This window comes from Typopeltis vanoorti, chromosome 3 (genome assembly GCF_054136105.1).
Source record: "Typopeltis vanoorti isolate ZY-2024b chromosome 3, IOZ_Tvanoo_1.0, whole genome shotgun sequence".
In the NCBI taxonomy this organism is placed as follows: Eukaryota; Metazoa; Arthropoda; class Arachnida; order Uropygi; family Thelyphonidae; genus Typopeltis; species Typopeltis vanoorti.
The window spans coordinates 60,080,643-60,107,236 of NC_143551.1; the positions used below are offsets into that span (position 1 = coordinate 60,080,643).

Genomic DNA, 26,594 nt, shown 5'->3' on the forward strand with positions numbered 1-26,594 from the left:
ACCTCACGTTTGCATTTAGTCCAATTATTTCTATCATCGCAAAATTAATATTTTAATATGTTTTTCACCTATTTTGCAGTACTCATGTCATGTCATGTCATGTCACGCGTCGAACATACTTGTTTAGAATTGCTCTTTTTTTATTTATTTTTCCTTTCAAAGTATGTTCATTTAATGTCATATTATTCAGTTGTATATATTATAAGACCTGAAGATGTTTTGAACTTGAAATTAGTTTAGTAGTAAACTAATAGTAAAGTAAACCTCACGTTTGCATTTAGTCCAATTATTTCTATCATCGCAAAATTAATATTTTAATATGTTGTTCACCTATTTTGCAGTACTCGTGTCATGTCATGTCATGTCACGCGCCTAACATACTTGTTTGGAATTGCTCTTTTTTTATTTATTTTTAAATAAAAAAAATAACCTTTCAAAGTATGTTCATTTAATGTCATATTATTCAGTTGTATATATTATAAAACCTGAAGATGTTTTGAACTTGAAATTAGTTTAGTAGTAACAAACAATTTTGTTTACATTTATATGCAACTATGTATGTCATTATTAAAACTTATTATATAAAAATTAATATAAACCATCACTTATTTTTAATTAATTTATTATAGATAGATCGGGCTATATATTAATAACAAGGCAGTTACACGTTTATTTGACTGATTTCTCGGAATAATAATCGCTTTAATTCTTATCATAACAAAATGATAAAAGTTGCATTTTATCGTTTACGTCATGATACGCGCCGTACAATAGCCAATCCTGATAAGGAACAATGTTTGCACCAATGGTGAACGCCTTTGTTTTCTGAAGGACATAGGTTAGGAAAGTGCACAGTCCGTAATATCTTTAGTGTGGTGGGTGGAATTATTTGAAGAGTCATGGCATTAGTTAATAATTTAAATGCACCTAAATCAAAGGACGCAGCTTTACTGACCCTGATGGAAAGGACTGGATATAATATTGTTCAAGAGAATGGACAACGGAAATTTGGTCCGCCGCCTGATTGGAAAAGCTCTCTACCTCCAAAAGGAAGCGAAGTTTTTGTAGGTAAAATACCTCGAGATTTGTATGAAGATGAACTAGTACCGGTGTTTGAAAGAATTGGAAAAATCTACGAAGTACGGCTCATGATGGACTTTAGCGGTAGTAATCGAGGATATGCGTTTGTAATGTACACTAATATGAATGATTCAAAAAAGGCTGTCAGAGAACTGGATAATTATGAAATACGGAAAGGACGTTTCATAGGCGTGTGCAAATCTGTAGATAACTGTCGTCTGTTTGTAGGAGGTATACCTAAATCGAAGACTAAAGAAGAAATCCTCACTGAAATGAAAAAAGTTACTGAGGGTGTTGTAGATGTGATACTGTATAGCAGTGTAGTTGATAAGTCTAAAAACAGAGGTTTTGCATTTGTAGAATATGAGAATCATAGAGCCGCTGCGATGGCAAGAAGAAAGTTAATTCCCGGAAAAATCCAACTTTGGGGACATGAGATCGCCGTGGACTGGGCAGAACCAGAACCGGAGGTTGATGAGGATACGATGGCAAAGGTATGCATAACTGTGCATTGCATTTTTCATATCGTTATTATATAAGCAGGCCTACATGAGGCCTACTAAAAGACTAATTGTGGATTGTTAATTCATATAAATGGATAAGTTTTATAATATACATTACCACTCTTTCCTAAAATAATATGAGAAAGTCGGACACTGCCCTTATTCATATTTAACAAAAAAAGATGCTTACTTGCCCATTTTTAAAGCAAACGATGCATACCTTTATTTAGGCTTAGGTGTTGCGATGTAGTTCTGAAATGCCGTGATGAGAAAATTATCTGTCGTTTAAGTAGGTGCAGTGATCAGTAAACATAAAGCAATATTGCTAAATAACAGTAACAGATATTTGATTTCAGATTTTTCATATCTTTAGCAAATACTAATAAATTAAATCAGCTAAGTTTGCCGAAGTCTGAATTACGTGTATATAAAGAAATGAAACGTATCAATAATGATTATCTTTTATCTATTAAATTAATATAAGAATAATTGTGCAGTTTTCTGCCATGTAATATCCATTCCTTTATAGTTATTTATCCTCATGATAAATAGTGGAATTTTTTAACTATTGTTCCCAATGATAGACACATTTTAGATTGGTGTCATATTATTATTATTATATATGAGAGGCGAAATTTATATCATTGCCTTATATGATTTCGTCTTTATCTTATCTTTCTCTCATATAATTACATATGCGATTTATATTTCATATATATATCACAAACACACACATATCATTATCACAGTTTTCTTCAGTCAGTTGCTGGACGAATGCCTCTCCATGCTTCTACCATTTTGGCCGAAAAAATATATTTTTATATTTCGACCAAAAAATTTATTTTGTTAAAAAAGCAGTTAATAGTATAAATAATGAATGACATTTGAAATCAGTGTGATTTTTTATAATATCTTATCATTACAGAAATTATAGCTACATATAATAATTTTAATCTAATCTAATCTGCTTACCAGAAGCAGTAATATTTATCTCCATTTAAAAGGTATTGTATTTCATTGTGATTGTGTTGCTGATTATTTTGAAGTGTCTTTATGTGTGTGTGTGTGTGTGTGTGTGTGTGTGTTGCCACACATACCATGTGTGGCAATAAATGAATTGCCTGCTGTTGTCATGCATACTAACCAGATATGTGAATACATCATTTGTAATATTTGACATTATTATTATTATTATTATTATTATTATTATTATTAATACAGTAACTCCGTGGAATCAAACGCTCATCGGGGGAGATTGGGGGGGGGAGTTTATACCATTACACATTTATACTAAAAATTAATTAAATAAATTCAAGTCCCAGGCAACCCAAGTTAAAATGATAATAGCCGTGACAGAGATATTTCCCAAGAAATATTTAAATATATGACTGGAAGGAGAGAACTGGGAGTTACTCTTGCATTCAATAAAAGTGTGGTTAGCAAGGATGTGAGAACTATAGTTTTTTTTTCTTGGAGAGTGATGATGAGTGAGGAAATAGTTGCTGTGGGTGATTATAAGTGTACTGTCAGCGAATGGACATAAGATGTATGATATGGTATGGTGTAATATTATATGAATACTGATTAATGTAGATCTCCTACGAAGACGACTCCATTTGAGTAGTTGCTCATGCACAATTGCAGAAATTATAGCAACGTATACTAATTTTAATCTAATCTACTCATTAATGTGTATCGCCGTGTGGTGATACACATTAATGTATGTCACATTTATCCCATTTAATTACAAGAACTTTTAAATACCGCATTGTTAGATAATAATAATAAAATAATAATAATAGCTATATCAACATGTTTTGCATGTATTTGAGTAGTTGAGCGTGCCACAATCAGGAAAATATGCCCAATTCTGATACACATTAATGCATATCACATTTTTCCCATTTTATTAGGGACTTTTAGATGCCGCATGTTAATTTAGAACCGCTATTATAACCATCGGCTGTTATGATATTCACTATTATTAAAAAGCATTATTTTCGTTTCACTATATGCTGTTGCACAATACTAACTAGATATAAGACAACTGTGTATTCAATTTATGAGACAATTCTTCAGTTAAGTAATCGTCCGAAGGCGTGTAAAGACCTTATCGAGGGAGGGTACTTTCAGCTCCCAGTTTCCACCGCTTAATCTATAAAATACACAAAACCTTCTATACAGTACTTTCTTTACTTACGAAATTTCAAATTATGAAAAAGATTACACTAAGTTGTCTATAAATTTACTTTATCTCAAATCATGCTAACGAGACCTTCCTATTTGTTTATTCGTTTTCTGATTTCTTGTTTATTACTACTAAGTTGAAAGGCGAACTTTATCTACTCTTTGTATTTATATGTATGCATTTCTTTTTGTAAAAACAATACGAGAGGAAAGGAAATTAAATTAAGAGATTCAAATTCAAGAAATTCCTCAGAATTGACTGCTTGTATTTATGATGGATACTTAAATTGTTATTTCTTACAATCAAAAATTCTCGAAATGTAGTAAATGATTAATGAAATAAAAAAAAAATCATCCACTAGAACGAAATAAGTAGTAATTAGCAGTAACGCTTGCATAAACTATTTTGCATGTTTAATTTTTTTTAATGTAATAGTTATTATTATAATAACGTATATAATAATAACTTTGGTCTCTAGAGCTGGGTTTTCTTACTATGTAAAAGAAATGTATCAATAGAAAAAAATCCTTGACCCACCCATGGTACTATTACAAAGACTTTGTTTTTTGCGAGTGGGAATCACATTTCAAAAAAAAACAAAAAAAAAAAAACGGAGTGCTGTGTTTCTCTTTTGCTCTAAAGATGCTGGTTGAAATCCAGCAGAACATTAGTAACTTAATAAATTCTGTCCTGTGGTGTTTTACTTCAAAGTAGCATTCTGGATAAGACCACCATCAGACGGTCTCCCTTATCTACTCTCCTTCAATATCTCTGAAAGAAATACTAAACTTTAATACAGTTGTCAATATTGATAAACATTCGGCTTCTGGGGAATATCTTTGTAGCATCAAAATGCTGCCATATACCATCTTCGGTGGAAAATTAAAATCTTTCCTTGATAGCGACAAAAAAACATCCCCCTCCTCCCCCACCGATAAACATAGCCCATAGCATTAGTTTCTCAGATTGACAGGGTTGAAGTTAATTTAGAGCCTCCGTAACTCAGTCGATATTGATGAAGCCATTTGGTCAGAAAGACTTAAGTTCGATTTCCGTCCATGATGTGAGGAGACTTTATCTAGTCTCTTTCGACGAAATGTGAGTTAGCCGGTCTTATACGAAGGTAGAGGTTTTTTTTTTACCCGGAAACTCGGGTTTTCGTCCCTCAGAACAGGCAAACTGGCTCCGTGAACACACACACACACACACACACACACACACACACACACACACACACACACACACACACACACACACACACACACACACACACACACACACACACACACACGGATCTAAAGTGACGAGCCGGCTGCATTAATTCGTTGTAAACTCCTTATTAGGGGATCAACCCTTCCTAAGGGACGGATTAGAAGGATAGGATAGGATAATAATAACTTATTATTCGATTCCCGTCTATGATGTGAGGAACCTTTATTCTGGTCTCTTTCGACGAAAGGTGAGTTAGCAGGTCTCATAGAGCAGTAGAGGGTTTTTTCAGCCGGAAACTCGTGTTTTTCGTCTTTCAGAACAGGCATACTGGCCCCGCGAACACACACACACACACGCGCGCGCGCGCGCGCCGCGCGAATCTACGTTATCAATACTTGCCCTTAGGGGATACAGCAGAGGAGTGACGAGTCGGCTGCATTAATTCGTCGTAAATTCCTCATTAGGGAACTCAACCTGTCCTAAGGGACGGATGAGAAGGAGAGGATAATAACTTATAATATAATATATAAATATATTATATTATAATAAAGTGACAAATGCTTTGGATATGGGTGATGCATATACAGTGGTATATTGAGTATTGCAAAGGCATTTGATAAATTGCCATATGACAAGCTGGTAATTAAATTCGAACGGATGTGGCTAAACAGTAGATTAGTGCACTGGATTGGAGATTGGCTGTCTGATAGGTATCAGCGAGTTGTCTATGGGGGGGAGCGATATCCCAGAAGAGAAAGTTACTTTAGTGGGGTGCCCCAAGGGTCTGTTTTGGGTCTATTGCTGTTTAATTTGTATGTAAATGATATTGGAAGAGGCCTGAATGGCGATATGCAGTTGTTTGCAGATTATACAAAGTTGGGGAGAGTTATCAGGACTAGAGTGGAGGATGCTATGACTTTGCAATAGGACTTGAATACACTGGCTGAATGGGTAAATGAGTGGGGATTATCAGTTCAATGTTGCGAAGTGTAAGGTTTTGAAATTTGGGAAACAGGTGGGTTGTAGAGTACACAATCGGTGGAAATATCTTGGAGGAGGTAGAGGTGATGAGAGATCTGGGAGTGATTGCGGACAAGGATCTAAAATTTGGGGACATATTGCTAAAATTGTGAGGACAGCACAGCGGATAATGGGAATAATGCGGAGGGCACTGACTTGTAGAAGTAAGGATGTTGCGGTTCCCTTGTTATAAGGATTTGATCAGGCCACATGAATTACTGTGCACAGATTTGGTCACTTAGTTTTCAAAAAAATGAAGATGTATTGGAAAAGGTCCAGAGACGATTGACTAAGGTGGTTTCTGATCTCTGGAATGTTGAGTATGAAGACAGATTGAAATTTGCAGAAATTAATGGATAGGAGGAGAGGATATATGATCGAGACATATAAGCTGTTAAGAGGTAATTACCAGATTAATGTGGGTTACGTTTTTCATAGAATGGGTGAAGATAGGAAGAGAACAGGAGGTCATTCCTGGACGCTGTATAAGGAGAGTATGAACAAGAGAGTGAGAAGCAGGTTTTTTGAATGAGCGGTGAGTGATTGGAATGCATTGCCCGAGAGCGTAGTGAGCTCGGAAAAAGCGAACATATTTAAAGCGCTGTATGATAAATTGTTTGTGTAACAGTGGAGCCTCCCATGATGAGTCTTTTGATTCCATGGAGGTTTTAATAATAATAATAGACTTCTGACATGAAGTTTGCACCTCACATGTAATGTCAGAAATATATTGTTTTCAAGCCGCATGCAAAATTGATTATATAACTTAAAATTCATTTGACTATTAACAGCCAATATATTTGGAATATAAAATGCACATATGTTTGAAAAAAAAAACCCTACAAGGAATGAATATAATAAAAGTTCGTTATTCTGTATAGTATGATATAATTTCATTATTATGAACTTGCAATGTATATACTCAAAAAAGAAGTTGTTCGTTATAATTGATTTTATTTATAGTGGATGAATATCAGAGAACTAGAGAGATTTTTTCAGTTTATTTGTTATTATTATTATTATTATTATTATATTAACTTTGCTGGAGTCATACTCATCCACGGAGAGCGAAAGTTTTATACCATTAACAGTTAATATATAATTTATACGAATATTACAAAAGTATTCAGCAGTGAAAAGTCTTCGCTATCTGCAACATATCTGTCGTATTGAACTTTATATTTACTCATTCACACCACACATTCAACTCACCAGCCACCATCCATATTAAAAAAAAAAAAAAAAAAAGAAAGAAAGAAATTAAAAATACCCCTCACCCTCTTATTCACCACTTCTTGCGTAATTTCATCTCATTCAGTGTTTTTGATTCTTGTCCTGTGGAAAAAAAAAAAAAAGGGATTATTTTGGAAAGTTGTTTAATGATGCTGTGAATATAACAGTAGAGCGGTATCTTTTATTTATTTATTTATTTATTTTTGGTATGGAGATGGTGATAAAGTGGAGAGCTTAGCTGTGTCGTGATAAATGCAGACTAATACTAATTTTCATCAAATAACAAAAATAAATTGACCGAAGAAACAATTTGTAAATAGTTTCAAGAAATTATTGTATTTCTGAATGTATTTATTTATTTATTTTTGAAAAAAATGTGGTGAAAAATGCGTTGAAATCTCTCTCTCTTTTGTATCCATCAGGTCAGTACCGTTCAACAGCATAAAATATCACCCTTTCGTTCTCTGTTTGCAAAACTGCGCACGCACGCACGCACACACACACACACACACACACACACACACACACACACACACACACACACACACACACACACACACACACACACACACACACACACACACACACACACACACACACACACACACACACACACACGAACGAACGAACGAACGAACAACAACAGATATAAACATATTTTAGAGCTGGATTGTGTAGTTTGGTGTAAAGTGGTTGCCCGCTTGAATCCCGAGATTTCACGAAGGTGTCAGGCAATAACAATAATTATTATTATCAGTGTGCGAATTTCAAGCGCCATGTAACACAGATATAGTCAAATCGTGTAAATTGTATTCAGTTTCCAAAATGTTAAGAAGAAAAGATAATGAAGTTTAAAGGAGTAGAGAACGACAATATGAATACGGAAAAATCCGAGTTGAAATAATCCTTTTTTTTTCTTTTATTTATTCTTTTTTTTTTTTTTTAATAAAAGCGTTGAAAATATTATAGTCTGTAGCTGTTTGTACTGCTGTGACTTTTACTCGAATATTTGATATGTTTCAAAGCCATGTCTGAGTGAAATATTCCACATTCCTGTTTGAAGTACAGATTGCATAGCACCATCATGAAATTTGCTGCTAAAATAGTGGTGACAGACGAACCGAGTAGGAACAGCGTTCTTAGTATTTAATAATATTTAATAATTGTGTGGGCATTCATTTCAGTATGATATTTATGTACTATTTCCTACACGTGAGAAATGCTTATTTGTTTACTACACACAAGCATGTTAAGTGTTGCAACCACTGCAGCTTTTTTTTTTTTTTTTTACTTCTTTGCATTATTTCTGGTATTATTATGGGAGACTTCCACTGAGTCTAAGGACTCATAGCAGGAATGATTTTTACACCACCTACATGAAAAGCCTGGATTCATGCTATCAACTTCGCAGTGGTTTCATTGATTCATGATAGTACGAATCAAGAATTCATGGTTTGTATTTGCTGTGTGCGTGTAAGGGGAGGGGGACGGGAATCCAACTTTCTTGATTTTTTTTTTTGACTTCCGTCCTTGAAAGGTTGTTATTCTAGAGTGTATTAAATACTGTTACTAGGCTAATTTTTTATTTTATTTTACTATTATTTTTTATTTTTTCAATACATGATTTAGAAACCCTACACTATCATTTCTGGTTTCTAATAAGCGAGTTTGTATGTCTCGCTTTGTGCGCTCCCTCTCTCTATCTCATTATGACAGGGAAAGAGAACAATGCAGTTGGTTGTGTGTTTTTCATGCGATTGTGTAAGACATTTAGATGTATTATCTAACTTCTAACTTCTATGGCTGGATGGACATCAACCCCTTGGATTTTTATCATGTAATCGGTATTTTTTTTTAATTGTTTAAAGAAAGAAAGTTTTGAGCACTTGGCTGATCAGGGCCGCCTTTGGGCGTTTATGTTTCCATCTGTCTTTTTCATCGTAATCTGATGACATCACGAATTGGGATGGAGTGATGCCTGAGCAGAGTACTTGGATGCTATCTGGAGGAGAAACGTATGTATGTCTGGCAGGTTTCCGTCTTGGTGGAGGATAGTGTTCCTTACAAACCACGGGGCATCGAAGATCATTCGGAGGCATTTGGTTTGGATTATTTGTAATCTTTTGATGTTGCTAGGGGAAGTGTGGCTCCACGCTGGTGAACCATAAGTTAGTATGGGTCTGATGATTGCTTTGTATATTCTTAATTTGTTTTCTGGACTGACTTTGCTTCTATGGTTGAGTAGAGGGTAGAGCTAGGCTATTGCTGAGTTTGCTTTGTTGCAGGCATGTGAGAGAGAGAGAGAGAGAGAGAGAGAGAGAGAGAGAGAGAGAGAGAGAGAGAGAGAGAGAGAGAGAGAGAGAGCTGAGATGGTTATCTAGTTTGATTCCCAGGTATTTTACTTCTTTTTGCCATGAGATATCAGTATTGAACATCGTGACTGCTCCATGATGGTCTGCTTTCTTCCTTATAAATAGTATGGCCGTGCTTTTGTCTGCATTGACTCCATTTCCGAAACCATTTTTCAAGATTTGTTGCTGCGTTTTGTAGTCGTTGTGTGGCTAGGTATGGTCTGATTGATCTGGTCAGTATCTCCATGTCATCTGCATAGAAAGCTATGGTGGTTGATGCTGTGCTTGGGACGTCTGAGATAAAAATGTTGACGAGTAGCGGCGATAATAGGGAGCCTTGCGGGATACCTGCTGTGATACTTCTTGTAGTGGATCTGAGCCCACGAAGTTTCACTTGAAATTTTCGGTCTTTTAGATTAGAGTCTATGATTTGGGTGAGGTTTAGTGAGTATTTTGCAGTTATTAGTTTGTGGATGAGGCCTTTGTACCACACTTTATCGAAGGCTTTCGCCACATCCAGGAAGATTGCACCTGTATGTTGTTTCCAATTAAATCCGATAGTTATGTATTCTATGTCTGTGGATTTGTTGAGTTGTGAAGTGACCAATTCGAAAACCAAATTGTTCTTTTGGAATTAGGGCTAGATTGTCCGTTTCGTTTTGTAGGCGTTTTAGTATTCCTTTTTCAGCTATTTTCCCTAGGCCTGACAAGAGGCTGATAGGTCTGTAATTCTGGGGGAACTGAGGTGCTTTCCCCGGTTTGTGGATGAGAATTATATCTGCCTGCTTCCAGCGAGTGGGGAAGTAGTTGAGTCTTAGCATCGCATTGATGATAGCCACTAGATGCATTATTGTTTTCTGAGGGAGTGCTTTTATAATGTTGTTTGAAATCTGATCAGGACCTGGTGATTTTCTGTTATTGAGGTTCTTGATGATTTCGTATATTTCATTTGATGTGGTATAGCTTGTGTTGTCACGCTGGTGGTATGATGAAGTGCATAGCGTACGTGCCTGTGGATTTTTTCAATGAAGCGCAAGTCTGCATGAGTGTAGTTTGGTTGAAATTGCAGCTCCAAGGAGTCTGCAAAAGCTTCAGCTTTTTCATCATCTCGGTAGACTATACCTCTTTCTCCATGGATTGGTTGTATGTTGGGGTGATCGCTGCGAAGGGCTTTAGTCATTTTCCATAATGAGTTATCTACAATGTTTAAGCAGCTTAGTTTTCTCTCCCATAGTTGATTCGTATGGTCTTTGATTGCATATCAGACTAGGTTTGTTGCCCTGTTAAGCTCTTGTTTGTATCGACGTCTAATCCTGTTTTTGTTGCGGATAAGCTTTAGAATATCTTCTGGGAGCAGGTTAATTTGAGCTGGAGCGGTAACGGTGGAGACTGTTGCAAGGGCAGTTTGAATTGTGCTTTCCAGTTTATTGATCGCTGTGTCTACTTCTTTGGGTGAGGAGATGGTTGCTACAGGGCCTGATGTTGAAGAGAGTTGCGTTGAGCTTCTTGAGATTTGTGTAGGATTGTCCGGAGATGATTTCTGCTTCTCCACCTAGGCTGAGCAGAACTGGATTGTGGTCGGAGCTAAGATCATTAATAACCTGTAACTGGAATTGGTGTAGGGGTGTTCTTGAAAATGGCTATATCCAGCACGTCAGGTTTGCCCAATGGTCCGTAGTATGTTAGTTCAACAGGACCTGCTATGGTGATGTTTCTTGTCATAGCGAATTTGTGTAGGCTCTTTCCATTATTATTGGTGTTTCTACTGTTCCACACAGGATGTTTTGCGTTTAGGTCTCCCGCCACTATTATTGCTTCGTTTGTGTCAAAGAGCTGGGAGAAGTCTTGAGGCTAGGAGTAGTTTGCCTGGAGGGTTGTAGACTGAATATAGTTTTAGACTACCTGTGTTGTTGGTATGTATTTCAATTCCAGTTTCTTCCAGGTTTGTAGTTGTTGTTTTCTTGATCTCATTGTATCTTATGCCTTTTTAACAAATATAGCCGTTCCGCCCCCTCTGGCATTGAGTCTATCTGTCCTAAGTAGTGTAATACCTTATTTTGGGGTTGTCGCAAGGCCGAAGATGCGTCTCATTGACTAAAAGGATGTCTATCTTATATCTTTCAGCAAATTCTTTTAGTTCTAGGAGGTTGTTGTTTAGCCCGTTAGCATTCCAATAAGCAATCTGCATTGAGTTAGCTATGGTGACTGTGTTATCCACTAATCATGGAGAAGATGACTTGTGTGTTTTTGAGGAATTTATTGGTGTCGGCCTGATCGGGATTTGTTTTGCTAAAGGCCGTTAACATCTCTCCTAGAGTAGCAGCTAGGATTGCTGCGGAGGTTTGGTTGCAAGATGCCGGTTTGTTACTAGTAGAGACCGCAGATACATATGATTTCTCGGGAGTAACAGCCCGCGTTCTGATTTCTGGTGTAGATCGCTTCTGATTGGGCAGGGGTAGTGCCTCTCTAGCCTTCTGCAGGTTGGATGGGTGGAGTGAACATCCCTTGTAGTTGGCTGGGTGTGGGCCGCCACCGTTTGCACTCTTAGCGGGCGTGGTTCGTGGTTTGACGCAAGTGTGCGAGGGATGGTTGTCACCGCACTTGACGCACTTGTAATCCGCTTTACATAGCTTTTGTGCATGCCCATACTTTTGGCAGCGATGGCAGTGACCAGCTGAAGCCTTTCTTCTGTGAGGTTCGGTCTTGATGACTAAGCTGCAGACTATTTTGAGGTCGTAAATTTCTCTATGGTCTTTACTGATCTTGACCAAGACCAGAGGCATGGGGCGCTTGTCTGCTCGGTACATGCGCGATATCTTAATCGGCTGCAGGCCTTGTGATCTGAGACCAGTAGCTATTTCTTCAGCTGGTATGGTCTCAGCCAGACCTCTGATGACCACCTTTAGATTTTTTTCACTTTTAAGCTGAAACGTGTGATATGGGACTTTCAGTTCATCCTTAAGTCTGGTGAGTTGGCGGTAGTCCGAAGTTCCTTCTGGTTGAATTCGGATTCCTTCATCTTCTGTACTCTTGGCTGATGTAAATTTGATGTTTGCATTCTTCATCGTCTCTGTAATGAAAGACCATTTTTCTTTTGTTCTTAAAATTACGGGTGGAATCCTCTCTTTGGGTTGTGCCCTGGAGTCGGTCTCTATTCTTTCATCAGGTTGTGCTGTTTAGTCCATTGGAGTTGTTCTTTCCAAGGGTTTAGGTATTATTTCAGGATCTGCAGCTGGCGACTCCTTCTTGCGGTTCGTTCTGCTGACAACCTGATAGTTTGTAGAGTTATCTGAGTCCACTAGGGGATGGTCGTTAACCGGCGACATAATCTCTCTGGTGTTATCTTGAGAAGTGCTGGAGAGAGGGTCAGGGGATTGACAGTCCTCTGTTTCAACCTCTTCTATTTGGTGGATTGCTACCTTTCCTGGCCATTTACTTTGCAGCAGGCCTCCTACATGTTCGAAGATTGCTAATAGCTGCTTGAAGTCGAGCTCATCATATGGAGAGTCCATAATTTGGCCCAAGAGAAAACAACGGTTGCTCGGGTTTCCCGAGTAGTTTGTAAGTGATCCTGTAGACTTTGAGAGTCAACTAGCTAATCCCGTAGACAGCTTAGAGTAATCGTCTACCAGCAAAAAGTTAGTTTATTATAGGTGACTATCCTAAACAAGGAGAAAAGGAGTTTCGGGAACTTACTTGGACACAGTGCAGAGATCTACCTACCTAAAATACCACTGGTCCTCATTGCAGGTGGGGCCTGCCGGCCATCAGACCTCTGCATATTTCATACAGAGGGGGAGATAGTAGGTCTCGAACTGTGTTAGTTCCAGTGCAATGCGAGCTTCCCGAAAAACCTTATATAAAATTCAACTAGGCAGAGTCTAAAGGAATACGTCCGATCACAACGACACTAATCAGATCACTCCTAGATGTATTGTATTGTGTTTGAATAGTGTATACACAGTCCGCACGGTTAGCCTAGTGGCTTTGCGCTTCGCAACCATATGCCTGGGGAAGGAGTGTCCTAGATTCGATTCCCGTTGATGACGTGAGGAGCTTAAGGATCTTCCTCAGCCATAGCCAAGTTAGCCGGTCTTGGGCGTGGACAACAGAGTTTTTTCCACCAGTTTATCTAGGGTTTTTCATCCCGCAAGCAGGCAAACCAGTCCAAGTCCAGTGAACACACACACGGATTACAGTCAAGAATACTAACCCAGCCATAGGCCTGATTTGTCAGCTATGCCGGTTCTGGAGCCAGGATAAAATTTGGGGGGACTGAGATGGTGTCGTACCTCCCCGTAAAGGGGACTCACGGCCGTGTATCATCATACAATTATTATTATTATTATTATTATTATTATTATTATTATTATTATTATTATTATTATTATTAGTGTATACACAAGCCTCTCAGTAATCTTAACGTAATACAACTTAATTATACTTATTATATGGCTTCTTTTGATTGAGTTAATGCTACGTTTATATTCCATTAAGCAAGTCGTATTTTCGGGAGCTTTGTATTGCAGTTATCAGTGACATGTACTTTTAAATACCATTGCCTATTTACCAAGGATGACGTAACATTTGTTCTGCAGTTGGAAAAACAAAGCTTCGAATCCATCTAGGATGTAAGGAATCCTTGATAGGGATTTTCATGTAAAGGTAAGTTGGCAGGTCATATAAATGAGGTGGTAGACTTCTTTTTAGACAACTCCGGTTTTTCTTATCACAAAAACAGTCAGATGGTTGGAGAACATACAAAATTTATAGACATAACATACGAGCAAACAGCTTCGAACAGTAATTTCAATCAGCCCAAACCATCTTCTAATGCGGTATAATATGTGAAAATGAGCAGTTCTTGACAAAAATCAAGAACTGCTCATTTTGTATCGTCTGCGTATTGATATATCCATATTGTGTGTACATGCGCGCGCATACGCACACACAATATGGATATATCAAAACACACGCGCGCGCGCGCAAAATATAGCTTTGTATACATTTACAAAATATTACATATAGCCTTGTATACGTTGATTTTCATACATTTTTATGTGAACAGACTAGGATATAATATGGTGCTGTAGGGAATTTCATTGAATGTAACTATATGGCATCATATCATTACCACTACACAGACTTCCACAGAATCAAAAGGCTCATCAACATTTTTATTTCACTAGTTATTAAAATAACTCTCGTTCTTTCATCACTATCCCACTGTTGAAATATTTCACCTGCATCAATCTTATAAAAACTTTTTAGTAACTTAAATGTTTCTATCATATCTCCTCTTCTCCGCCTATCAAGCAACTTCTGTAATCCACAAACTGTCTATCAATGTAGGCAGCATCCCGTACACCACTCACCAACTTGGTCACTCGCCTCTGTATCTTTTCTTCCATTTCCTCACCTCCAAGGAATCCAGGTGACCAGACTTGAGCATAGCAGTCCAGATGTGGACGAATCAACGCCTTATAAAGAGGAGTGGTAACTTCTTTATCTCTGCATGTTAGTGTGTTATTCAATAGCTAAGTAATCCTATGAGCTATCTTGAACACATTAGCAATATACCCTCTCAACTTCGACTCTATCCACCAACACCCCAAAGTCTCTACCCCCATCAATCTCTTGGACTACAGTTCCATCACCGTGGTACACAGCTTGTGTTCTTTTAAACTCAAAACGCATAACTTTGCACTTTTCTGTATTGAACTGATATCCATTATCTTTTGCCAATGCTACCAGCTTATTTAAATCATCCTGCAAGCTCTCTACATCAGCTTGATTTTATTTCGTTACTCAACTTTTCATCTTCAGCAAACAACTAAATATTTCCCTTCAATTTATGTACAAATTAAACAATAATGATCCAAGCACAGAGCCTTGCGGCGCACTACAAGTCGCCTGCTTAATTCTGGACTCTGCTCCTCCATGCATTACTTTTTGGTATCTGTCCACGAGTCATTCTCGTATCCACATCACCAGTTTAATATCGATCTTCATTTGTTTTAATTTGCATAACAGTATTCCATGGGATATCCTGTCAAAAGCTTAGCAAAATCCAGCAGTATCACTGGAGACGTATCAGTATCCATATCAGAACCATTTCCCATGTCCAACTCAGCTGTCACTCTGTTATAAAAAGTTAATAAATTACTAAGGCAAGACCAACCTTTAACAAAACCTTGTTGTTCCCCCATAGAGTATCACATTCTTATCTACCCATTCCTGGATTCTATCTTTAACCAACTTTTTTCAATACTTTTATCGGGAGTGGTGTGAATTGTCTGTAATTTTCTACCGCAGTCTTAGAGCCTCCTTTTTGAAAGAACTATTTCTTTCCTTCCACTCCCTAGGGATCTTATCACAGCTCAGACCTAAGTTAAAAAGCCATTGACAATTGCTTTGCACATTCACGTAATTCCCGAGCTGATATCCAATCCAAACCTACAGCAGTTTTTGCATTTAAATTCCGCAATATCCTAAGTACTCCTGTTTCATTAACTTCAATTCTCATATCAGTTATTGCTACATAAGACACAGATATATCCTCACGCGGGTGATACTTTTGAAAGCGGTCTCTCAATAATTGTATTATTACATCTGACTCGGTCACCTCCCTACTACCAGCGTCTACTAAAGTTATCCTTTCAAAGTCATTCTTCTTTTTACTTCCACGTAGCGAAAGAATTCTTTGGAATTTCCTTTGACCTGCCTGGCTAAGGTCTTCTCACAATCTGATTTAGCATTCCTTACTAAGGGGATCTGGAAAATTCTCATAAACACCTAGAACAAAAATGATATTAAAGCAACTGATATAACCACAAGAAAGAACATATCTTTAAAAAAAAAAAAAAAACGTTTAATCTCCATGTTTCAGCAAACGGTAATAATTTCTTCTTTTTCTTTTATAATATATAAGACGGCATAAAATTAATCCTGAGCATTGTACTGCTTGTGTGTGTGCTGATCACCGTCCTCCTTGTAAATTCATATCATTTCCTTTTTTTTTGCAGATCACGCCTAATACTACTACTCATACATCTAACGCGTACCTTATTTATCTTTCTGACTACGGGAATACATTCCGATATTGCTTCCTTCAGATACCTCTTCATCATCTCCCATGCACTGCTAACATCTTTCCCCTTCAATTTCTTATGCCATGGGATGGATGTAAGCCGTCTCCAAAGCTTGTTATAATTACCCCTATTATTTCCCCCCTTCTTAAGAGAGAAATCCACAAATTTTGCAACCTCCCAAGTCAATATGATCAATCTCTAATTGGAGGTAACGTGGACACCTTACTTATGCATAGGTCTTCTGAACCTATGACCAGATCCAACGCTCTCACAAAACGAGTCCCATCAGTTATATGCTTTCAAGTAATTATCTCTTAGAAGATGAATAAATTCCATTTATTTTTTGCCACGTGATCTTTCCTCTTTCTAATCGATAGCACCGTAGTTAAAATTCTCCGTAATAATTACTCAACCTGCACTCATTGTGCTAATTTGCTGATGCATGTCTTCTGGGGCAAGGGGTGGACTATAGCAGCAACCAGCTGCATATTTGGTTCCCTTGCCTACTATTTCACGTCAGATCACATCAAATAAACTACTATTCACACGTCTATCTTCTTGATATCCTACTTATTTTATTTATTTATTATTAATTATAATTTTTTGTTGATGCATGGCCTGCTGTTCAGTTGTAGTAGTCACTTTATGAATATCACAAGTTATGAAATGCAGTTAATTATCAAACGATCTGAGAGCAAGAATTAAGGGGAGAAAATCTGGTAACCAAGTGTTAATATTAGTTTCAAGCGAAGTAGTAAACACTTAGCTCGCCTTCTCTAAGATGGTGAACAAGCTGTTGATAATGAACGAAGGCCCACGTGCCCGCGAATAGCGTGAAACAAATAAGGAAGGAAATGAAACACAGGTGTTAACCTAAAATAGAGAGAGAGAGAGAGAGAGACCTCGATGGTGCTTTCCAATGAATTAAAAATTACTGAAATCATACAGCGTTTGGTAGGAAATTATCTGATGTCACATTTGGAATATAATCGAGGTTAAATTTTAATAATAATAATAATAATAATAAATTTTTTTAAACATTTTTTATTATTTCTCAGATAAATTACATACATTATATGAACACAATTATGCATAACAAATACTTTCTCGTACATAAAGTTTTTTTAAAATAATAAGAACAATAACTGTTTACAACGTATATTATTATAATATTCATAATGATGATTATTACAGATGTTTCTTTGCAATTTTACACTATATATACAATATCAATGGATATAATCACTCTATATTGCATACTTTTGTTACAGTTATTACATACATTACATACATTTGATTACATATGATACATTACCTACATATGATACATTACTTACATTTGATTACATATGATACTTTCATTACATACATTTGTTTACATATAATACATACATTACATGCATTGGTTTACATGTGATACGTACATTACATGCATTTGGTTACATATGATACATCTTGGATGAGAAGCAATTTCTCTGCTTTCATCCTCGAAGCTTATATGTAAGCTTATCTGAGGATGACACCAGTTGGTTATTATTTATTGTTTTTTTTGCTGTGTTGGGAAGCTACGAATCTATGATTGAGAAATTCGCGCACGCACGCACTCACACGCACACGCGCACAATAACTTGGAATGTATTGATGCGTCGCTGAACTGGAAGCCTGAACGAATATATTGTGTTTCATTAAGTTTGTATGGTATTTTGGGTGCGTGTTTCTTGTTCATAGTATGTCCTTAGAGCTCTTTTCAGGCTATTGTAGTTTGTAAGGTTTCTGTATTCAAAAGGTAATTTGTTTATCATGTCTGGGATGTAGAAGTTTCGCGTGGCCTTTCCGTAGTGATTATTGTATTTATATGTGATATAATTAGTTGTCTGAGGTCTTGTTATACGGTATGTGTTTCTGACAGTCCTGTAGTTGGCATCGAAATAATGTTTAGCAAAGCTGCATAGTGACATAAATGTTTTGCTGTCAGTATTTTGTGTTCTGACATTGCAGTGTATATAAAGTTGTTTTTTCTCTTTGAACCCAAAAGATCAGTTTTATCATTTTGTACTGTACCGACATTAAATTATTTAGTGTGTAGGGTGCACAGAAAGCATACGTTGTTATAGCGTATCTTAGTATATTTTGGCATAGTGCGTTTTATATTAGTGTTTTTAGGCGTATGGGAACTATGTCTTTTAACCTGTAGAGTTTGTCACTTATTGTTCGGAGTTTGCTGTGTAGATGGTTTATGTGGCTATTCCAGTTCATATCTGCATCGAAGTAAATTCCAAGGTATCGTATTGTTTCAACCTGAGTGACTGTAGTGGTTTTGCTGTTCTGTGTGTTTTTTATGTTGGAAAGTGGATGTTGGATGGTTATATATTTGTTATCAACAGGTCACGTCAGTGGATTTCTGAATATCATCAATTTTGTCTTTTCTGAGTTTAGGTGTGTGGAGTTTTTCATGAGCCAGTCTATGATCAGATTTATGTCATGTTGCATATTTGTTTGGGCTATGCTTGCGTTATTGTGGATGGATATTATTGCTGTATCGTCTGCGTATGGAATATCTTACCTTTGATACAAAATTAATAACGGAAAAAACTCACGTACAAAGATTATTTAATAGTATAATTTTCGCCTGTGTGTCACAGGCATCTTCAGTACATAAAGCTCAAATTAAACAATAACTGACAATTCCAAAAAGCGCCACCTAAGTAGCTGGTGTAAGATAACTAAAAAGGTCAATAAATTTCCTAAAAAAAAAAAAAAATCACTACAATAAAAAGTTAGGAAAGATTAGCTGATTTGTAAAGTACTATCTCCCATAAAGGGACAGACGTAAGCCATCGGATCTGTTTAAGTTAGGAGAATGAAGTTGAGTTTCACATGTTTCTTTATAAAGGCGTTCCATCAGAAACTGATTTTTGTGAAGAACTCTTGTCTTTCTCCAATGAACTCTGTGTCTAGTGAAGATGACATGTTCTGCAAGTCCAGATTTTTCATGTTTAAAGTATTCAATATAAGATTGGTGTTCTTCTAGCCGAATAAAGGTGGATCTTCCCGTTTGTCCGAAATAAGATAATCCACAAGAGCACAGAATCTGGTAGACACCTGGATGATTAAGATGTGGAAGCTTGTCCTTAGGAGAAGTGAGAAAGGTGGAGATTTTTCTAAACGGTCGAAAGGCAACAAAAATATTCAGTGGTTTTAAAACTTTTGCTATACGTTCACTGATGCCTTGTACATAAGGGATAGTAATGCGCGTTATTTCTTCTGTGTTTGAAGTGGAAGACATATTAAAACTACTCAAAGTTCTTTTAATGAAGCAAGTCTTATAACCATCAGATAGAAAGAAGTAGTTATATATTGTAGTTCTTTCTGTAAAAGATCGTCTGAAGAACAAAAGGAGTGGGCCCGATGAACCAGTGTTTTAATAGTTCCTGCCTTTTGACTGGGATGGTGATGAGATTCCGCATGGATATAATGACCTTATGAGTCTTCTTTCTATAAACTGAGAAATGTAGGTTACCATTTGGTTGGCGAAGAATTAGAAGATCTAAAAAGGCTAACTACTTATTTGATTCTACTTCTAGGGTAAACTTGATCCTAGGATGAAATGCGTTTAACTTTAGTGAGAAATTGTTGAAGTTCATCCGAAGAGCCATTCCATACAGCAAAAATGTCATCGACATATCTGAACCCCATGAGTAGGTCTGGGAGAAATGTTGTCAAAGATACGTTGTTCTAAATGTTCCATAAAGAAATTGTAGATAGCAGGAGAAACAGGATTACCCATTGCTGTTCCTTCTTGATATAACTTATCTTAAAGGAAAAATAACCAGAATTTTTTACAAAATCAAATACGTTTACAATGTCTGAAGGAAATTCCTGTTGTAGTAATTCAATGCTTTCCGAAAGAGGCACATTTGTAAATAAAGTAACAACATCTAAACTGATCATGATATCAGAAACGTCCAAATGAAGATCTGAAATTTTATTTTTGAAATCCAACGTTTTTTTTGTATAAGTATCAGTTCTTCTAGTTGAAGAGGAGAGTAAATTTGATAAAAAGTTTGAGATTTTGTAAGTGGGGCAATCTATACAATCTACGACTGGTCTTAACGGAATGCCTAGTTTATGAACTTTTGGAAGACCATACAATCTAGGTGGACGACCGAAGAAGGTTTTAAGTTTTTTCTTTTGATCTTCATTCCATGTAGATACATTATCTATAAGAGAATTAAGTCTCTTCAATTGACTCCGGGTAGGATCCGATGTAAGAGGCCTATAAGTTGAACAGTCGCGAAGTAAAAGAGACATTTTTCTCTCATATTCCTTCCTATCTTGAATCACGACAGTCTTCCCCTTATCAGCTTTCGTAATAATTAAATTATTGTTATTCTTCAGTGATTTCAATGCTTTAAACTCAGAGTAAGAAAGATTAGGACGAGGAGGCTTGGCATGAAAAAGAATTTGTGCACATTCAAAACCTAATCTGTTGGCTGTTTTTTGGGATAAGGATCGCATACCCCTGTTTATGTTATGAAAAAAATCCATAAGTAGTACCTTATTCGGCGTAACGGCGAAATCATGTCCTTTTGATAAAACAAAACGTTCACAGTTTGTTAGTGGACGCCCGGAAACATTTATAACTACTTTATCTATATCAATAGTATTATTACTGGATCTACGTATGCTGACCAGTGATTCAAATTTGCGTTTTAGCTTGTCACGAGAATCATTAAAGACCTTTAGGTAAGAACTCGAAGATATACGTATTACAGTATTAAACGTTTCAACCGTTAAAACAGATTCCAGAGCGTTTTTTATGTCCATAATTTCTCTATTTAAGAGGGCAAGAGATTTTTCAGCTTCGTGTAGCTGATTATTTAAAAGAGACTTACTTATTACTAGATCCGATGAGCTTTTGGGGACCTAAAAACTTCTTTTATTTTACAACAGGTTGGAATAACCTGGGCCATCTTACATCGTTTAAGGAATATTAATCTGTTAATGCATTTGGCCTTCTTTACCAATACTTTACCGTATCTAGCAGATTGTTTGGAAATAGACTCTCCGTGAAGTCTAGCAATAAGTTTTAAAAGAGGTATACCATGAGTAGACATATCGATACAAAATTAATAACGGAAAAAACTCACGTAGAAAGATTATTTAATAGTATAACTTTCGCCTGTGTGTCACAGGCATCTTCAGTACATTAAGCTCAAATTAAACAATAACTGACAATTCCAAAAGGCGCCACCTAAGTAGCTGGTGTAACTAAAAAGGTCAATAAATTTCCTAAAAAAAAAAAAATCAATACAATAAAAAGTTAAGAAAGATTAGCTGATTTGTAAAGTACTATTTCCCATAAAAGGGATAGACGTAAGCCGTCGGATCTGATTGGTCTTTAAGTTAGGAGAATGAAGTAGAGTTTCACATGTTTCTTTATAAAGGCGTTCCATCAGAAACTGATTTTTGTGAAGAACTCTTGCCTTTCTCCAATGAACTCTGTGTCTAGTGAAGATGGCATGTTCTGCAAGTCCAGATTTTTCAGGTTTAAAGTATTCAATATAAGATTGGTGTTCTTCTAGCCGAATAGAGGCAGATCTTCCCGTTTTTCCGAAATAAGATAATTCACAAGAGCATGAAATCTGGTAGACACCTGGATGATTAAAATGTGGAAGCTTGTCCTTAGGAGAAGTGAGAAAGGTGGAGATTTTTCTAAACGGTCGAAAGGGAAGATCTGCCTCTATTCGGCTAGAAGAAAACCAATCTTATATAGAATACTTTAAACCTGAAAAGTCTGGACTTGCAGAACATGCTATCTACACTAGACACAGAGTTCATTGGAGAAAGACAAGAGTTCTTCACAAAAGTCAGTTTCTCATGGAACGCCTTTATAAAGAAACATGTGAAACGACTTCATTCTCCTAACTTAAACAGATCCGACGGCTTACGTCTATCCCCTTTATGGGAGATAGTACTTTACAAATCAGCTAATCTTTCCTAACTTTTTATTGTATTGATTTTTTTTTTTTAGGAAGTTTATTGACCTTTTTAGTTATCTTACACCAGTTACTTAGGTGGCGCTTTTTGGAATTGTCAGTTATTGTTTAATTTGAGCTTAATGTACTGAAGATGCCTGTGACACACAGGCGAAAATTATACTATTAAATAATCTTTGTACGTGAGTTTTTTCCGTTATTAATTTTGTATCGATATGTCTACTCATGGTATACCTCTTTTAAAACTTATCTTACCTTTTAGTGGTAGCTGATTAATATCGTGCGTGTAAATGTTGAATAGAGTTGTGGAGAGTACAGCTCCCTGTGGTACTCCACAGGTTACTGGTAGCTCTCTGCTTCGGTTTGATCTGATACGTGTGATATGGTTTCTATTTTGAAGGTAGTTTGTAAACCACTGTGAAGAGGCCCGTCTATTGCAACATGCCTCAGCTTTTCTAACAAGGTTTGATTTGTGAGTGTATCGAATGCTTTAGTTAGATCAATAAAGACTACCATGGCAATTTTGTTTTTGTCTAAGGCTATTAATTACGTCTGCGAAGTCTTCCAAGAGAGATGTTGTTCCCTTATTTTTCTGAAAACCATATTGTGTTTTGGGGATAATATGAAAGGTCTCTGTGTATGCTGTGAGTTTCTTCAGTATGATCCGCTCCATAATTTGGTTGATAATTGGTAATGTTGCTATGGGTCTGTAATTGCTGATTAAATTTCTTTTTCCATGTTTGTATATGGGTATGATTATGGCGGTCTTTAGCATACTTGGTATCTGTCCTGTTTTAAATATTTTATTTATTAATTTTAGTAGGATAGGACTTAAACTAGTTGCATGTTGCTTTATATCTTTAGGTCTTATACCATCAATTCCTGGGCCTTTGTTTGGTTTGATTTGATGTATTGCAGAGAGAAGTTCTGCTTCTTTTATGGTGGGGAACCATAATGTCTGTTTTGATTGTGGTCCAAGTGGAGGGTCATGTTTTATGATTGGGGGAATATTTCTGTGCAGTTCTTGGATGGAGTCGGCAAAGTATTGGTTAAAGTCATTTGCTAGTTGTTGGATAGGTTTTGCGTCTTTCATGAAGCTGTGTTTTATGGTTTCGGAGGCGGTGGTGTTGGGAACACAATCTAGCATCTCATTGATCAGATGCCAGGTTTGTTTCATGTTGTTTTGTGCAGAGGTTATTTTGTCTCTATAGTAGCTTCTTTTTGCATTTTTGATTTGTGTTGTAAGACGATTGCTTGTTATCTTATATTCAGTTTTTAAAGCTGTGTTATTTGGATATCGCTTTAATTCTCTCCATGAAGCATCCTTTCTCTGTATTTCTAGGATTAAGTTTTGTGTTATCCAAGGATTTTGCGTTGTTTTTGAACGAATTCCGACTTTCTTTGTAGCTTTCTTATATATTTCCTTCAGTGTGAATTTAATGTTGTATAAGATATCTGCTGAATCCGACGCCAGGTGTTCCCAGTCTCTGTTTTTCTTATTTCGTGGTTGACTATTTCTTCGTCTATTATTGTTTTCTGTCGCTTTTCTTCTGTGGGACATTGCATGGATATTGTCTTGGTGTGCAGATTTAGAACGGTGAAGTAATGGTCTGCTACTTTGCACTTTACAGTGCAAATGACTGATGCAGTGTAACTGTTTGGTGGTGCTCGGACGTTTATATGATCTAGACAGGAGGCAGTGATAGTATTTCCGAATATTTCTTCTCTAGTACATGATGTTATTGTTGGTATTAGATTATACATGGAATAATAGTAATAATAATAATTATTATTATTATTAAGAGAGACCTCTAGGGAGTCAAAGACTCATCGAGGGAAGCCACATACTACACGCACCAGCTATCATACCTATTCTTGAATTCATTCACACTGCTTGCACTCACAACATCCAATGGAAATCCATTCCAATCACGCACCATCCTATGAGAGCAAAATCTAGCCCTCATCCATTCTCTGGCATTCATTCTCAATTTCCAAGGATGCTCTCTTGTTCTTTCCCCACCCTCCATAAATTGCAAAATTCCATCAATTGAAATCCTATAGGACCCTTTCAGAAGTTTGTAAGTCTCAATCATATCATCCCTCTTTTTCCCGTTTGGTAGTGTCTGCAGTCTAAAATTCTCAGTCTGTCTTCATAATCAGTATTCCACAATCCTGATATTTAACTCTCTCCAATATATCAGAATCACAACGGAAAACAGAAGACGAGACCTGCGTACAATAATCCAAGTGATGTCTTATCAAGGCGTTGTAAAGAGACAAAATAATATCCTTATCTTTACACGTGAACGTCGTTTCAGCATTGCAGTTATCTTTTTAGTAGTATTTGCAATCTTTGCCACATGGCCCCTAAACTTCAACTTCCTATCTACTAACACTCCAAGATCCCTAGTCTCATCAGTTTCTTCTTGCCTAATCCCACCAATATAATACGACATCGGATATCTAATCACGCCGAAGTGAATGACTACTACATTTACTGACATGGAACTGACATCCATTTTCTCATGCCCACAATTCCAGCCTATTCAAATCATTCTGCAAGTACTGCCTATCGCAGAATTCCTGATTACCCTACCTATCTTTCATCATCAGCAAACAGCTGTATGACGCCCGGCAAATCCCTCCCAATATCATTAATGTACAGATTGAATAACACTGGACCAAGCACTTATCCTTGTGATACACTACTGGTTAACTTAAATCTTGCAGACCCCCCCCCCCTCCCCACATACCACTTTTTGATATCTGTCAGTCAACCATCCTCTTATCCACGCTAATATTCTACACCCCAAACCCATTTTCTCCAATTTATGCACCAGTCTATTCTGCTGTATTCTGTCAAAAGCCTTAGCAAAATCCAAAAGTATCATGGTGTATCCATTCCTCTTGTCTAGTTCAATCAAGGCCGTCCGAGAGTATCTGATGCCCCTAGGCAAAGAAAATGTAGGTGCCCCCTATACATTGTCTCTATATATTTTTTCCCCGAACTATGTAGCAAAATCTGGTACCCCGAAGCTTACGCCCCTAGGCGATTGCCTAGGTTCGCCTAATGATAAAACCGGCCCTGAGTTCAATCGTAACATTGTTATAGAATGTGAGCATGTTGCTAAAACATTACCTTCGCCTATAACCCATGTTGTTCATTGCAAAGTAGAGATTCACTCTCAACCCATTTCTGAATGCGAGCCCTGCCCAATTTTACTACGATCTTTACCACCACTCCCGAGATACTAATTGGTCGACAGTTGGATACATTGGTCTTTGCACCACCCTTGTGCAAGGGAATTGCCACATATTCTTTCCATTCCTGCGGAATCTTCCCTGTTCTGAGACTCATAATAAACAGCTTGATCAAAGGAACAGCCAGTTCAGCTGGATATATTCTTTTAGCATTCGTGCTGATATCCCATCAGTCCCTATTGCTGAATTCTTATTCAGCTTGTGCAACAGCTCTAATAACATTACCTTTGTTTTGTTTCTATGACTGTAATTACATAATGCAAATCACAAAGCATCAAATTTCAGAATTAGTAAAGCATTGTTATTTGCCATTACGTAGAAATGATAAGAAATGAATATTCTGCTTAAGTGTATGTATTTAATTTGAAAAAGACCTACTGACAATTTTAGCCAAAAATTAAAAAAGAGTATATATACAGGGTGGTTCACAATTCCACGCACAAGCGTTGAGGGGAGGTAGAGACCATCAAAATCAACCATATTCACATAGGAAAGCATGACCGGAAACGTCACCGGAAGGTAATGCCTTGTGTTATTTCTGTAACACAAAGATACAGAAATAACACAAGGCAGTAAGTAGAGTAAAAAAACTTTATTAGGCGTAACTGAAGAGTTCAATAGTAGTTGGATACATAATATGGTAAATGAGGTGC

The 26,594-nt window shown here is 36.8% G+C and overlaps 1 protein-coding gene across 1 annotated transcript in view; it reads left to right on the top strand.

The window, feature by feature from the left end:
* The first annotated feature begins 855 nt into the window (after positions 1-855).
* The window catches only part of LOC150108187 (APOBEC1 complementation factor-like), a 340,004-nt gene continuing 314,265 nt past the window's right edge, over positions 856-26,594 (top strand). The window contains exon 1 of the mRNA XM_090390425.1: positions 856-1,574. Within this exon, the coding sequence (XP_090246551.1) occupies positions 900-1,574 (675 nt within the window). The 5' untranslated portion in view covers positions 856-899. The remainder of the gene's footprint in view (positions 1,575-26,594) is intronic.